General features: G+C 39.2%; 1 protein-coding gene across 2 annotated transcripts in view; it reads right to left on the bottom strand.

Moving 5' to 3' along the window:
* Akap11 (A-kinase anchoring protein 11) overlaps positions 1 to 17149 on the bottom strand; it is a 43058-nt gene that overhangs the window by 12013 nt on the left and 13896 nt on the right. For both annotated transcript variants that reach the window (XM_032918187.1, XM_032918185.1), the window contains 7 exons: positions 16496 to 16605; positions 14696 to 14812; positions 11916 to 11963; positions 10153 to 10287; positions 8682 to 8946; positions 3751 to 8203; positions 1574 to 1729 (listed from right to left, as the gene is read on the bottom strand). In XM_032918187.1, coding sequence (XP_032774078.1) covers positions 1574 to 1729; positions 3751 to 8203; positions 8682 to 8946; positions 10153 to 10287; positions 11916 to 11963; positions 14696 to 14812; positions 16496 to 16555 — 5234 coding nt within the window. In that variant the 5' untranslated portion in view covers positions 16556 to 16605. Of the gene's footprint in view, positions 1 to 1573; positions 1730 to 3750; positions 8204 to 8681; positions 8947 to 10152; positions 10288 to 11915; positions 11964 to 14695; positions 14813 to 16495; positions 16606 to 17149 lie in introns of those variants that run through there.

The raw sequence follows: 17149 nt of genomic DNA, 5'->3' as shown, positions 1-17149 counted from the left end.
TCCTGTCCACATACACCTCCTGGTAGAGACATGCTAAGAGCTTCTCCCTCCCTAAGGTCCAACTATGACTGTTAGTTCCTGTTCCAGTAGTCAGTTAACATGGACACATGCTTTATGGGAGTTCATAAGCAACCCATGAATGCCTTTAGTTAGAATTGAGAACATAAGAAACCATATCATAATGAAATATTTCAAAGATGACTGTTGTAAACAAAGTTAACCAAGAAAGTTTACTGTAAAGTAAATGTCTTCAAGTATACAAACTAGTTTTATTACAGATTCATGGAAAGTGGAAATTTCTGGTTTCTTTGGAGACTCAGTTGTGGCATGTGATGTTTTTCTGAAAACTGTGTTATGAGAAGATGTTTTGCTAAAAACAGACACATGGTGTTGTTCTGGAAGCTGCCTGGAAAAAAGGCACGTGATGATTTACTAGAGAGCACGTGATGTGTGGAAAAGGTACGAGTATAACCCAACAGACAGTGGACTAGGCGGTGGCACGGGTTCCCCTTGCCACTCTTTGCTGGTCTTCCTTGGGCTTTGCAGACGCTGGTCTTAGCTGACGACACTGTGGCATTGGTTCACCTTGCCTTCTGAGCTGATCATCGTTTGCCACAACCTCATAAAGAGAAACGCATCAAAGAACTTCCGGGGTGTTCTGGCAGCTTCTTACCACGTCTGTGGACTTGAACTGACTGGCAGAGCCTCCTATTTCTTTTGGATTGAACTGCCCTTGCTGACTCAGGAATGGTGTTTGTGACTGGATGGAGCCACTGCTGCTGACTCCTGTGAACTAACCTGCTGTCAGTGACCTGACAGTGAAGATGGGAATCTCCTCAGAGAACTGTGTCTAAACATGTCCCCATTCCCCTTTGCCCTATTAACCTTTTCTTTCCACTACCTCTGGTGGATGGTGGGTGAGAAGGGTATAAAGCATGTAATAACCCTTATTAAAGTAGGTTTTGAAAAATCTAAGCCTATACAGTGTTTATATTTTCAATCTAAAAAGCTACATAAATGCTCACTATTTTGTTCCTTGCAAAAGTCCTGTCCCTAACAATACTATTTATTTTAGCTTGTATCACGAAAACCACAGGGTTGTATGGGTTGTAGCAACGGCTTTTCCAGATACCTAACCGCTCTTTTCACTCTCTAATGAATGATTAATTATACTCCCGGAACATCCATGAAAGTTTAAAATGTAAATAAAACACAGTATTGCAATATTTTTTTCAGGTCAGCTGTCAGCATATCCAAAGAACACTAGCTCTGCTCCCTTGCTGTATCTAATATGTGTCAAAACCATTTAGAAGCCGGGGGTGGCAATACAATCCACAAGCCTATAATCCAGACCCTGGATAGTTAAGAGAAAAACTTAACTTCAAGACCAGACTGGGCTACACCAGAAGAGAGCCGTCCTCTCAAGAAGAATTAAACTAAAAACAACAAAAAAGCCACATTGTGAATAATAAAATGTTGGAAGTATAAACAGATTTTCAAATTGAGAATTTTTAAACAATGTAAATCTATTGCTCACTTTTCTTAAGTCAAGTAACTATAAAATCAGAGTTACCTTTCACTGAGATGATGGAAACTGCTGCTTTCATCTTGATGGTCATCCTCAAAACTTAAGTTGGACCAGCTACCCGTGCTGTCCTCACCAACACTAAGATTCATCTGTTGGCTGCCAAGTGACTCAGTGGACTGAAAATCTTCTACTTCTTTTGAACTAAGAAAAGATCATATGATAATAATTTTAAGAAGCAATTGAAAGATCACAAGTTGTGACAAAGAAATAAGATGATAAAGCTGACACTAAGGAATTACATCCGTGGTCATACTAATATCCCTGAACACATCACTGTATCTGCAAATGATGAAGACTGAACATGAGCACGGCAAGGAACACACCTGCTACCTGGATGACACCCGTGTGTCCACCACATTCCGTCTAAAGCATTGCAGACTTTCAACAGGACACTGAGCAGAAGTACACTTTACTACAAGTTCTAAGCACATCATCTGCCCTATAAAAATAGTACCTTCATTTGAATCTAGAAGAACCTCCTTCTGGCTTTTAGTATAAGAAATGCAGTTTGAAATTCTAACTGTGTCAACCAAGCCTATATTCAAACTAGGAAATCTCTTCAGAACATGATCATAAGCAGGGAGGTATCTCTGTGATTCGAGACGAGCCTGGTCTACATAATTCTAGACCAGTCAAGGCTACATAGTTAAGACCCTGTCTTAAAATTTTTTTTAAATAGACATTCATATGGCATAGCAAAAAAAAAAAAAGACCATTTAGAGCAACTAAACTAATTGTTCCATCTGTATATAGTCAACACAGTTGAAGCTTAAGTATGAAGAGAAAAAGTATCAGTTTTCTGATCAAAGCCTTCCATTGGCTTCAAAACATCATGGATGTATAAGCTAGTCCCTCACAATGTCAACATTCTTACCTGCTATCCTCTGAGTAGTCATTCTACAGCAATACACACAGGCAACCCCAGCCCTCTGCTTGAAACACAGTATCCCCCAGCTCTTGGAGAACACATTTTTTTTTCCTGTTTCAATTTATCTCCCTAAAATCTAAAATAAGCCCTGAACTGCCCTTCCCATTTTTAAGGAACTTCTCACTTTGCATTTAAGATCTAACAACCGGGTTAGGTTTGGCATCCCAAACATAGGTATCTTACCACAACTTTATTTTATTTAACACTTTTTCTTGTTACCTGTCACATTTTTAAGAAAATGACTCACAGGAGGAGGAGGCTAAAAGGAGGGTTTGTAATGACTGCTAGGTAACTGGACTCATGGTAATTAAAAATAAAGTATAGATCCATTATTGTTATAAAATTCCACTACCATATACTTTCCTATTTGATATTCATATGGTACCCTGGTGAACGTTATGGGTTTGTAATATCCTATTATAATATTCTACCATTATGATTACTTCCATTAATCAAACATTTATGAGAAAAGGAACATTAGTGAAACAATTCAGTTAACATTTTAGTGAATAATCTATTTGAACCAATCATTCTTCAATCTTAAATCATTTTAACTTTATAAAATATGAGGTAGAACTACATGCAACTGAAGGGACTCTGCAGAACTTACAGACTCCTGGCACAACGCTTAAAGGAGACATAGGAACAGAAATACAAGGAGAATCTGCAAATACCAGCCTGGATAAAAACAAGCTTAAAGAACATAAGGTACATTACTGGCCAGGTCTAAGGAAGAAAACGAATAGTCTGAAGAATGAATAGCAATGTTATTTGCTGGGTCCTGGGAGTAAGGGCTTAGGAATAACCATCTAGTATCCTCTTCTAGAGCTGCTGTGAACAAGGAAGAATAAAAACCATGTGTGCCAAGTTGTTTCAACCATAGAAAGAGACATTAATCTCAAAGTAGTAAATATATCAGTCTGAATTCTTAAATAAAATTCACCAGCTTCTTTTATTCTATTTACCTGTTTCTTAGTTCTGTGAATTGATGTTATTGTCCTTTCTCTCATCTTCCAGCCCTGTAAATGAATAATTTCTCTCAAAAGGAACTGGGAAACAAAAATTTCAGATGAAAACCATGCACAGGATATGAAGCCACATACAAATGCAACAGAAAATTTTTGTTAAGTTAGAATGAAAATAAGTAGTCTTTTTATGAACAGAACCTAAAACTTATAGGGCAAAGTTAGCTTTTCATTCTATTGTAAGACTCCACAGAAAAATTGAAACCTACCTGCTAACAGCATGCCCGGCATTTGTCATAGCTGTGGTCATGATTTCTGTGGTAAGGCTCTCAGCAAAGCTAATGCCATCTTGTCCAATTCCACTATCAGCTGCCAAACTCGTATTGCTCAACTCTCTCTCTGCTTTTTCAATAGCTTCAGCGACTATCTTCTCTGCAAGCACCGCCCTTTTATCAAGATTAACATGAATTTGAGGTACATCAAGATGAAAAATTCTTGATTTCTGGCGGATGCTACTAAGTTTTGAATGTGAACTTGGCTTAGCACTAGCACAAGGACTCTGCTTTGAAAAGAGCTGAGCAGAATTTCTGGTACAACCATGGGATTCCTTAAGGTCACAGTATCTGCAAGCTTCATTTATAAGTGGTGACAATTTTTCTGCATAAGTAATCCTATCTGGTGATGTTGTGGTCTCTGAATTAAGGAAAACTGCAGGTCCTAAGCTTAGCTCTAAAGTGTCACCCACTACTTTCCTAGCATACTGTTCTACAGCGTGAGCACTCTCTCCACAGCTATACCCACTTAAACTGCTTGTGTTCTGGCAAAGTCCATGGTTTTGTAAAGGTTGACAAGACTTTGAAAATTCTGGTCCAGTAACATTCTCTCTGTTGTCAACACATTCAGATTTTTCAAAAAGACAACAGTCTGTTGAGGATTTTGGCAAGTCAACTTTAGGTGCTGTCAGCTGTTTCTTTACATCTCTTGTTATGCTGCTAGCAAGAGAGGCTGAAAACCTGTACAGTTCAGAAAGTTCATTTCTACATGGATCCTGTGTCCTGTCACATGTCTGGTATTTGCAAGGATGGCTGCCATATTTTTTTCTTTGTCTTTTTTTATCTACTTCTTGGTGATGCTCTTTACTTGAGAACAACAGTTCCTTATTTGTTTTCACATGAGAGGCGTGCATAGGGAAGAGTTTCAAACCGCACTTCACTTTTACTGTCTTAGCTGCTTCTCGTACTCCTGACTTGACAGAACGGTAGGCCAATCTACTGGCATACTGATCCATGATTAGCTCACTGTTGCCACCTTCCTGTTTCAGCACTTGAATAACGTGCCCAGCATATTCATCAGTCACACTTTCACAGCTGGGATACTTGTATGTCAGACCTGGCATGCAACTTGGTAATGAAAGAACACACGTTTCTACCTCTCTTGGATGTGCAATATCCTCCACATCCAGCTTCTCTTCTGCTTTACCTCGATCACCTTCAACATGACAAATGGTCCTCTCATGCCTGAAAAGCATACAACTTCTAGCGTTTGCAACTTTCTCGGCTTCTGCAATAACACCAGCTGCCATATCACTTGCAAAACTGCATGTCTGTATGCTTTCATCTGAATGACTTAGAGCAGGCAGCATGCTTCTTTGACTTGGCACAGTTAAGTGAGAGTTTTGAACCTTGAATTCTTGAGTGAGTTCATGATCTAAGTGGGAGGCTGCCACTTCAGTTGCAAGAGAAATGATGTGTGTAGCTAATGCGTCTGCAAACTGACCTTTTTTCCCCAAATGCTCTGACTTTACATCCATTTCTGGGTGCTCCTCACCTTCACTGCTCTCAACTTCTTCAGAAAGAGAGCGCATGAGTTTCAGCATGAACTCTTCCTTTTCTATAGTAGTTTGTTCATTCTCAGATAAACTACCAACGGATGAGTTGTGAGGTGTCGAAGGTGGTGTTGCGGGAGCAAATTCTTTGGCTAACTCCCCTTTGAGTTGTTTGGTTAACTTTTTGATGTCCCATTCAGAACTAGTCTGGGATGGTACTAAAGGTGTTGATGGGGGAGTATCAGGTATCACATTTCTGTCTCTGATTTTCTGCTTATCTTCCACATGCAAACTATCTACACAGGTAAGCACTGCAGATGATAAAGTCTGTGAGGGACGGAAAGAGCTTTCCTGTCCAAAAGATAAGGGCTCAAGCGCAGTATTAGTCAGATTGTGTCTTGTCACCACTTTATCCTTTATAACTTCCTTCAAGTCAGATTTCTGACTTGTCATCATTGAACAAGGTGGCAGTGCATCTAAAGAAAATCCAAAACCCACAGAATCTTTACATTCTGGAACACAATACTTTCCGACCAAGAATGTACAGTGAGGTGAGTTATCTGAAAAGTCAAGGAATTTGGGAGTTTCCCCCAAGGTCAACTGTGATTCTTCTCCAAGAACAAGCATGTGTTCCTTACTAACTGGTTTTTTATCTATATTTGGAAGGACTGACTTGCTTTTATCCAGGGAATGTTTAATAATAGACTTTGATAAATGCTCAGCAAACATGTCCTTACTGCTAGCTTTGTTCTGTTGTGGTGCTGCTTGGTCACAAAGGGAAAAAGAACAGGCTTTTCCCTTTATTGTTTTAGTTAAATAATCTGCATTTGTATCAACAGGTTTTGTGGCTTTGATGGATGTCATGGACTCTAAGGTTTCATTTACTATTGTATGTACCATTGCTGTGGAAAAGTTGCTAATAATCATAGAGCCACTCATTAATTTTGAAGGACTCTGCATGTCGATATCACCATTAGTTGGTTTGAAGTCATTCTGGCTGCAAGGACTAAGTTCTGAAGGTAGACAGGTGTTTTTAAAACAATCCACTTCCTCTGCACTGCTTTCCATGGCAATGTGCTCTTGGGGAGAACCGCCATTTGCTTTATTATGCTCAGATGATGACAGAGACTTGGACTGATACAAAGTAGATGACATGTGATATGGGAGAAGGGCACTACCTGCCAAGGGTACTGGTATGGAAGTGACAATTCCTGAGGTACAAAACAAAGCCTGCTGCACCGTGTATTCCTTCTTATGCTCCTGCATTGGTTTGGTCATCATAACTGCTTGACTGCTAAAGGATGAGGAGAATGTAAAGGTCTGCGCAGGTGGCACTGCATTTTCTGCGTTCACGGACTTGACACTACCCATAGAAACATTAACTGCTGCCTTTGCTGTGAAGGTCACGTCCGTCTGTGACAGCTCTATGAATGCTTCTTGTATTACAGATTCAGACAAATCTTTGGCATATGACTTCACGACTTTGTCTTCAAAGTCAAATGACTGACACTGTGAAGATGCAGGTGTCTGAGGACATGAAAACTGACACACTTCCATGATACCTTCAAAAACAAGCTCTTCAGCAAGGTCTGCAGCAAACCTAGCAACTGTGTTTGTAAACATCTGCTTTTTCACATACTGTAAGTCTTTCAAGGCATTTGATAAGGCTTCGCTCACCAAAAGACTGGCCAGGCTGCCAATGGCTCGCTCCTTTAATGAAAGCGCACACTGCCTTCTTAGTTCATTAAATGCCATCTGAAATACGGATGATGTCAATTTGACAGCCAGGTGACACAGTGCATTGGTACATGAAGAAACTCCTTTCTGTAAGTCTTTAAATGCACTGCCAAAACTTTTCCCCACAAGATCTGCTGCAAACTTCTGAACACTATCTGTAATCACTGAAGATTTTTTACATTTATTTTTTTGATCAGAGTCTCCATGCTTATAAGTTACAGGATTATTTCTTCCCCTTTTAATACTATTAATATCTGACATTGTGTTTGCATGTTGAGTATGAAGAACTGAGCCTAGTACTTCACATGAAAGATTATTTGCATAGTCTTCGTAAGTGCAGTACTTTTCATGATTCCTATTTTCACTAGTATCTGTTTGGCAAAGGCATTCAGCAGGGGGACAGCTTCCAGGGGGACTAAAAGCAGAGGTTCGAATAGGGCTAAACAAACCACTGTCCTCTGATGCCACCACTGGGCGAGGGGAATCTGGAGCATCACACAGGTGAGCATATGGAGACTCAGGTTTGCGAGGCGTTGGCTTTCTAACATTAGCTGGAAGAGCTGGGCGCTCAAACTTGAATTTCTGAGGATTCATACAAGACTTTTCATATTTGTGCCCTATCTTCTGTGATGACTTCCCTATGACAGGATCTTCCATGAACAGGTAAGTCTCTAAAGTTTGCTCTAGTTCATCAAACTGATCAAAGCTATCAAAAAACTCACTCACTTCTGAGTCTGAATCCTCTATATCATCTTTTGTCACAGGGATTTCAGGCAGCTCAAGTTTCGCTTTTAAACTTTTTTGATATCCCTCTTCATCCAAAAAAATCACAGGACTTGGGCTTGAGCACTCAGACTCTGACGAGTGGACAGGAGAAGGAGGAAAGAATGTCTCCTCTGTGTCCTTGCCTTTATCTGAGGCACTGGGTGACCTGTAGAGACTCCTCTGAGTCCAGGGCTCTGAAATCGATGTTGTAACTGATGTTTTCACAGAAGAAGCTTCTTTGCGTCCCAGAACATTTACTGAAGGTGAGGGCTTAGCCAAAGACTTCTGTGATCCATAACTAACCAGCACTTTAAGATCATGACTTTCTAAATGGTGACCTGAAGTAGTCTGAGAGGCAGCATTACACCGGCTCCTTAGTGTAGCAATATTCATTTCTACGGGAAAAGAAAAAATTCTTACATTATTCTAGAAAACTTGTTTTAAAACACTGACATTAGACACAAAATGTTTATATCACAAATGTTTTCTATATGCTATTTAACAGAAAGTTCACCTTTTAATTAAATAATCCCATTTTACCCTATGCCTTCAGATACATGCCTATGGGAAACACAGTTCCTTGTCATTTGTTAGGAAAATTACTAATGACTGTCAGCTAACCACTTTGACATTTGAACACAGCAGAGTGCTAGACTCTAGGTGTGAGGTAATCAAGGCTTGAACAATGCAACCATAACAATGAACTTAAATGTCACAGGAAAATTAATTCCTTTAATTTAAAAAAAAAACTATTAAAATGTTTAAACTAGGTCAGATTTTAAAATAAATTCCAATTGTTAAGTCTCCTTAGAACTTCAAAACCAAAGCTTCAACTCCGATCTATTTCAGGACAGTCTAGTAAACCGCACACACCGTCGTTACACAGCTTTGCATTCTCTTCCTCCTCCAACTGCTCAAAAGCAGTGACAAAGTCATCCTCTATGGAAGACACAGACTGGTTCGTGTCATCGTCATCTTCATCAGTGGTCTCAAGGTGGAGCTTCTCATGCAAGTGTGTGTCCAGGGTGTGTCTTATGCCAGCAGCATATTTACTTAGGAGACTAAAGATGAAATCAATTCTGAGTCCTGGTAATGTAGGTGACACTCTCATGACACAAAGCATTCCTGAATGGTGACTCTTGGGAGAGATGAAAGATGGTAAAAATCAGTTTTAATTTTAAATAAATAAATCTCAAGGGGTAGGGGGCAAGAAGTGCATGATCCTGAAAGGTTCCTTCATTCTATAATGTTTAGTGATTTTAAGTATTTAATTTCCTGAAGTTATCTAAAGATATATACTTATTTTTATTTAAATCTTACTTTAATATTTTTCATTTCCAGTATTTTTTTCTCTTGTGTATCTGAGTTCTCCCCAATCTATCTCCTTACATGGTAAAGAACCTATTAGCACGTCTATGACTGTGCGTTTGTAATACGTCCTCTTTACTCCTTAAGTCTCACCCACTGTTCTATGACTGGGCAGAAACCAGACTCCCGTTTACTTGTTATTCCACTTCCCTATAGACACCAACATGTCACCTCCTTCTACCACAAAAGAACTGCTTTTAACTTATATTTTTCCAGTATTAAAACTTATAACGGTTACAGCTCTAATTAAGAACACGAGCCATTTGTTTTCCCTATACACACTGCATTTTAAATGCAGACATTGGTAAGTGATTTGGTTTTACAAAGAAGAAAGCAAATGTAACAGCTCATCGCCCTTTACATCCAGCAAACGAAGCAAGTGTTTAAGACTGAACCACACGATCCAGAAGACCAGGCACAGCTCGAACCACTAGACCTCACAAAGGACACAGCATAGCTGGAGTAAGTTCTCCCAACTGTAAACCTACTCATACAATTGTAGATATCTTACTTCCTAAAATGCAAAGCCTTTTTCTTTGGTACATTATCAAAAATATTTAGTGATGAACTAAATAAAGGCTGTCTTATGAAAGCAACATTTTACATGGAAGATTGTTGATTAGAAAGTTAACAGGAAGTCCGTTCAGCTTGCACCACATATAAATGTGTGTAAGACGGCCACAAAGCAGGAGCAGTCCCTCCAGTTGTACAAAGAAATCTGAACAGGAATAGTTCACTAAAAATTAGTTATGTGCTTGCACACCACTGACGGAACTTTGCTGGCAGGAATTTAGTTTATACGCAATGATCAAAATAATTTTATACTTCAAGGCTGGCAATGCTTTGTGAGTTAGACTTTCATCAATACCATTTCCTTGAGACTAAAACAAGGAAAGCTTCAATCACTTACTATTACTAAGCAAATACAGTAAAAATCTGCCCCCAAAAAGCAGATTAGAAATGATCCGCTAGTTACCTGATTTAGAGGACTACTGCTTACATCTGAAGATTTATTGGTATCCTTCATACAAATGATTTCATTTTCACTTAGACTGCAGAAATGGAGCGAATTCAGAAGATCTGGAAGTTCCAGTGAAACTGCAGCTAGATCCTAATTTTAAATGACAGTAACAGTAACGATCAACACCACAGAGTAACAGTCAAGGTTTCCACAAGCTGTCCATAGCCAAAGCCCATGAAGTGTACTGGTCAATAAGCTGCCTGCTTTGTAAGGGCTGCACACTTAAACAGGGTGCCTGCAGTCATTTTCTAACTCACACAAGGCCAAGGTTACTCAGTGATGCTTTAGAGCCTTTCCAGCATGTGGCTACTGAGCTACCCCATCAACCTTAACAGGACACTTCCCACAGCTAAGGAGATCAGCATTTAAATGATTTTAGCAGTTGTCACCCTAACATCCTTTGGTCTGATTCTGGAGTTTTTCATATAGAAGTCTTAGCCACTAAAACCCTTCTTCAGGGATAAAGTTTTATCTCTTTAAACTGTAAGTCCACTTTCCCGAAGGTATTGTAGAAAGTCTTCAAAGAGTTTATGCAGGTTAAAGGAGAGCTACCTTTCTTTTCTCTTAACTTTCCTCTTTTTTTAATTATTTTTTCCAGCTCAAGGTTCTCTCCAGTCTTTGCCCCACAGAGAGTAGAGGCTTCATACAGGTGGTCCTGTCTACAGCTCCTGAGGGCCACCAGAGGTGTGCTGTTTGTTTTGTTTCTGAAACAGTGTCACTCTGTAGATGAAGCTGGCTCAGAACTATGCAGCCGAAGCTGGACTCTCACAGTGACACTCCTGCATCAGCCTTGAAAGTCCAGTTATATATTTACATGCTGTTCTGGAGAGTATGCCCTCCCTGTTGCTGTTGAACCAGTTCTTCCTTCTGCTATGAAAATCGAGACAGAAGCTGCAGATGACCTCACCAGGGAGGATTAACACAAACTGCCAGCTGTCTAGCAGCAGCACAGGGAACTCTGCAGTGATTTGTGTAATGTCAGCCATCCCTTCATGGCTGCTAACCTCAACTACCAGTCCCCTATAAACGCCTACATGAAATGTGCACAAACTTATAAAGGTGCAAACATTGACACCTTTTACAAATCTGACCTTTTATATTTAATTCTACTTCACTAAAAATACAGAACTTTACTACTAAATCAAATTATGAAAACTGTCAAAATATACAATGTTACATGCAATATAATAAACAGAATCAAGAAAATGGCCTGTGGTTTAAAGATTCAGAAAAATGATTTTAATAGTGAAATTTAAATCTTCTTTCCTTAGCAAGAGTTATCAACGAAAGCTAGTCACGGTAGCACACAGTTGTTATCCCTGCACTTGGGAGGTGGAGGCAGCAGGCTTTCTACAAGTTTAAGGCCACAGCAAAGATATCTGACAAGACCTTGTCTCATAAATAACAAAAAAGGAATCCTTAGTAAAAATGCTGAAATTGAAGATGTAAAGATCACACTCAAATGTTATCTTTGTTTCTGGGGGTTCGGGATAGGGAAAGAGACTACGTAGCCCTGGTTGGCCTGGAACACACTGTACAGACCAGCCACTGGTCCTGAACAAAAGTTCAGCCTGCCTTTGCCTCCTGAGTGCTGGAACTAAAGGCATGCACCATTATGCCTGGCTTACTATAAAATTTGAGCTCTAAAGTAAAATTTTCAGTCTCCAAAATTTAAGTAGTCTCCCACTGTCTTTGCCAATTCAATAAATTGACCCTACCTTCATATGAGCAGCATCTGTTTCTTCATTAAAGCCCAGAAATGTGATCTGAATTTAAAAAAAAAAAAAAAAAAAAAACAACCCTCCATTAGTTTACTGTTTTTAAGTCCTGGGTCAGGATGTTGACAAGGCACAGTATAAGCATGGTACTATGGTACTAAACATGGGGCAGGCAGTGTTCCCAATGACCAAGATTGTAGCTTCACCATCCACCTTTCCCTCTCCCTCCTGATCCTCATCGTCACTGCCATGTGCTCTTACTTTCACCATCACTGGACTTGTCCACCACCATGCCTCTTGTCCATGCTTCCCAGAGTTGTTAATGGAACTTCAGCCTGCCCTCATTTCATTCAAACCCATGAGACTCCTTTCTACATCTAGCACATGCCCTGTACGTGACTCCTTAAGGTCCTTGCAGTGGTGTCCCCTTGATATGAATGTTTTCCTCGGACCATTCTAGGCCTGGCCCCTCTTCATTCTACAAGTTCCTATGAGTTCCAGCAGCCTTCTTAGAGACCTTCCCTGTGTAGATTCCCCAGGTTCCCTCCTCACTAGATATGATTCTATCAATATCCCTTCAACACTCTTATTGATGTACTATTTCCTACACAAGATTATAAAAACCAAGTGTCTATGGTATCTCTTAAGGGCATGAGGAAATATATTAAATAACAAGAATAAGTTTTTAAAAATGTGTTATGCATATAATTTCTTCCTTCTTAAAACATAGGCATGAAAAATAGTACTGAAAGTGCAATATTTAGCAGTGTCTGACTGGAAAGTTTCCCATGACCTTATTTTCCTCTACTTCTGTCCTCTGTGCTCTTTTTACTAATTCACTAGAGAAACAATATGCACTTTCTTTTTAAAATGTTCAGTACTCTCATTTTCCTACAATGAATATGTACTGAAGTTATTTTTTAGATTTATATTTATGTATCATGCTAGCCTCTTTGATTTTGGGGGGGAAAAGAAAATGATCTACCAAGTAAGTGCTGTGTCTAAACCTACATAACGTTTAAATAACAGTAATTAAAGTACTGGAGAGAAACTGATGGTTAAAATCTAAGACTACATTGAACACACTTTGATTCCTTCCTGATGACTACAAAGCTAGTCAGAATCTAAAACTACCCTGGCACTTTATTAATTATGGCCACCAGTCCAGTGGAGTGTTAAGTACCCTTTAGGCATCTAGTAAACTGTTATCCAGTAGAAGCCTGTCTCCTCATAACATTTCCAAGCAATATAGCATCCCTCCCTAAAACAGAGGCAACAGTAAAATGGACTAGAGAAATGGAGGCTAACAGAAGAGAAGGGATGTAAAAGGGAAGGTGGGGGTTTAAGGTATAGGGGAACAGATTTGAAATTATGTATACATATACATATATGTATATATGAGAGGCATGCTTCTCTTTCTAGGGAAAGGATTTTTTCAGGTATATGTGTGTATGTGTATGTATGTATATGTGTGTACACAGCAACACTTCATACACTCACATATTTAAAATGAACCAGTACACTGGGAAGAAAAAAACCTTAGATATTTGAGATATGCATACCCTAAAATGGAACAGAAATCTCTCCTATCCTTTCAAGTTTCCTTGCTGAACACAAAAGGAAGACTACGATAACCACGGGCCCTGGAGGTACCAAGGGAGCCTGCTCCTTCTGGTGATATGGAACAGGCTGGAAGAACAGCTTGGGGACAACCAGGGATACAGGCTACAACACTGAGGGCAGGCAGGAGGCAGAGTAAGAGTGCTCTGCCCTACAGAGAGAGAAGTGAAGGGAGGTGCGCAGAAATCCAGTGAGGAGATCCGGGTGGCAGGATGCGACTCATTTAACAGGCGTGCTCCTCTTCCTAGAGAAGGAAGCTTTTCCCGTAAAGAATTCCTCAAGGAACAGCAGCCTGTGAAGACCTAATACTAAACGTGAGGCTTTGCACATGCTACGCAAGTGATCTACTCTTAAGCTATCCTCTCAGCCTCAATATTATATCCCAATTTGTAATATGAATGTGATGATGGAATACGGATGCTTTTTAAAAAATCACTTTTTAGCAACAACAAATTCAAACAAGGATTAAAAACAATTGCTATTGCAGAGAAATAGGTAAGCAAGGTATGTAAAACTCACCCCCCACACACACACATTTCCAAGTGCGAGTATCTTAATTCCGAAGATAAACTTACCACTTTATACTTTAAATCAAAGCACCGAGACAGTCAAGAAAAAGATTTAAAAAGTGTCTACATGAAATAAGTGTATTTTTTCCTTTCAAGAGAAAAGAAACTGTATTAAAGCAGCGGCCACTGGATAAACCCTACCTGCCCAGTGAAAGGCCAGTAGTGCCTATGCACTTACCAACAGCTAATAAGAACAGTTAATCAATGTCAGCTACTAATTAAAACAGGTACTTCGTTTTAAATAACATTTTATTAGTTATTTAAGAATTTCACACAATGTATTTTGAGCATTTTTGCTTGCCTCAATTAATCCCAGATTGACTTCCAACCCCATACCCATCTAATGTGGTATTATCATTAAAAAAAAAAAAAATCAGGTCTAATTTGTGTTGCCCAAATACTCTCCCTCTCCATTATGAGGCCTGCTTGGGGCGCTGTCAACCTACAAGGTCATACCCTCAAAATAACCTAACTGCTTCCCAATTATTAGTATTATGTACAGCTTTTAAAAACAGACCCTGCAGTTATACAAACAGCATGAAACCATATTGTGTGCAATTGCAAAGGGGTTCAGAAAGTTGAATGGCAAACCTCAGTTAACTGGGCATGCTCATCCTGGTTTAAACACTCTCCTCCTGATACACTGCACAGCTCCTTCTCACTCTGTAATAAAGACTTTACGGACTGGAACACATCTTCACTGAAACTCTGTGGAATAAACAAAACGATTTAAGTCTAAGACAAGTAAGAAAACTTGCAGATATTTGAGCTTTACAGTTCATTCTCCAATTAATTTTTTTTTTTATATTATTTGTTAAGCTCAATTCAGTTGAGAGGAAAAGCCAAGTTACTGGAAGGCCATGCAGACCTATGCTCCACTTACACTCACCCTCTTACCCCGCTGGCTCGCAAGCCTTCTAATGCTGCAACCCTTTAATACAGCTGCTCATGCTGTAGTAACCCTTAACCATAGCATTATTTCACTGCTACTCCATAACTGTCATTTTGCTACTGTATGAAATCATAATGTAAATATCTGGTATGTAGGATAACTCAGATGGAACCCCAAAGGGGGGTCAAGAGGGAGCAGGTGAAAACCACTGCCTTACACTAAAATTAGCAAACTGCATATATTACCTCTGAGTCACTAGCAGAACAGAAACAATTCCTATACTGAGTGAAATGGTGTAGCTAGAAAGGGCATATTAGCGTCAAGTATTCTTCCCTTAAGAGACAAAGAAAACAGAACTAAAAATAAGATTTCCCAGTGGTCTTAAAGCAGCTATATGACAAAAATTAGGTACGAGGACTCTGTGTCTAGGGAAGGAAGCTGTCAAAAATGCCAAGTGCAGGGAGGAGACAATGACTATTATAGTCAGACAGAAAGGCAATACTCACTTCCCACTAACTCCAATATTCATTCCTCTTCTGATATGTGACCTGCTATTCTTGCCTGTGGGAATGCCTTACACCCAATCCTGCCCTACAGAAACCCATCCACACCAAGGCTGAAGATAACTTCCCCACCCTTTAGTCTAATTTTCTCCTTTATTATTTGCAGATTAAGGTCACTTGATCTGTATTAAACATATTGTGATTATAATATTCATATTTATACCTTTTCCACCCACTATATCATGAAAACTATATTCCATTCACATCATCTCCTCACATTTTACAGGAAGTCAACAAACAGCTAACTATAAAAAGTTCATCTAACTCAAATCTGTAATCTAAGAGATAACATCAAGGAATTCAAGAAAAGGGGATGTAATGTTAAATTTCAAACTCACCTATCAAGATGTGTCCATATTTCTTTAAAAATAAACTCACACACACACACACACACACACACACACACACACACACACACACACAAACACTTTTCTAATGCAGGGTCTTAGAAACAGTAACTCTCAGGTAGCACTGAGCAGATCCCATACTCAGATTGTGACTTCTAAATACCAACCAGCAATTAACAGAACCAGAGCTCCTCAGAAAAATGTCTGGTTCCAGATCCTACACAGAGAGAACATCAAAAGAGGCTGTACCAACGAACCGTACCAGAATGCAGAGAAGTACTCAAAGACTAACTGGGCGACTTCAGAAGAACACAGACGTCACTAAGGAGACTAAAATCTTCACAGTACAGCGCCTCTCCCCATTTCTTCTTCACACATCTTTTCCATCTTTTTTTTAAAAAGTCTCTAAATGATTTAAACTAAAATCATTACAATCGTGACTTGACATCACTACTCTCATACACATTTATCTTCATAGTATTTAATGTTATAATGTATATAAATACTAAGATTCATTTGAAAATTCTTTTAAAAAAAAAACCCTTTTTTTTAGAATTGCACTGAAAGGAATCTAGCACAAGGGACTTACTTTTCGGACAGATGCTTTCGTCTTGGTGTGACTGTTTCTGAAAGGCTGGAAAGCCGCCATAACTGTGTTACTGCAGTGTGCGATACTGTCGGAGTCAATCCACAACACACCTACAGGAGACATAGTAAAGGAAAACAACTTATTTACTCAGCTTTGTGACTCAAGCAAGCATTTTCTGCTACATAATTTCTTCAAATGTAGGCATTTAAAGAAAAATCTGAACACAAATACTAAAACCTTATTTATTTAGCACCATGGATAGGTATGTGGGGGCAGGGGGTGAAAAAGAGGTGAATATGGGCACCTTAATGAGATTCAAAAGTATTACGAAATATTTTTAGAGTTGCAATTATAGTTTGCTATTACATTCTATTGCACTGCCCCTCTTAGCTGCAAAACCTTAACAAAGATCATCGGGAAAATGTTTATAAACTTGGACACTGTCACAAAAGGAATCCATTCTCATAGCCAGAGACACTCATCTATCCCTAGGCAACACTAAATGGGGCAGGTATTATTACCCCTTCAACAGAGGGCTTTAAGTCTATATAATGAGAATGTGAAATTTGTACATATACTATGACAGATGAACAAAAGACTCCCTATCTGGAAGTTTAAGAGTATACCAATGACTAGAACTCAGAAAACAATCTG

This window comes from Rattus rattus, chromosome 12 (genome assembly GCF_011064425.1).
Source record: "Rattus rattus isolate New Zealand chromosome 12, Rrattus_CSIRO_v1, whole genome shotgun sequence".
Taxonomy (NCBI): domain Eukaryota; kingdom Metazoa; phylum Chordata; class Mammalia; order Rodentia; family Muridae; genus Rattus; species Rattus rattus.
This window is presented reverse-complemented; position numbering and strand designations above follow the sequence as displayed.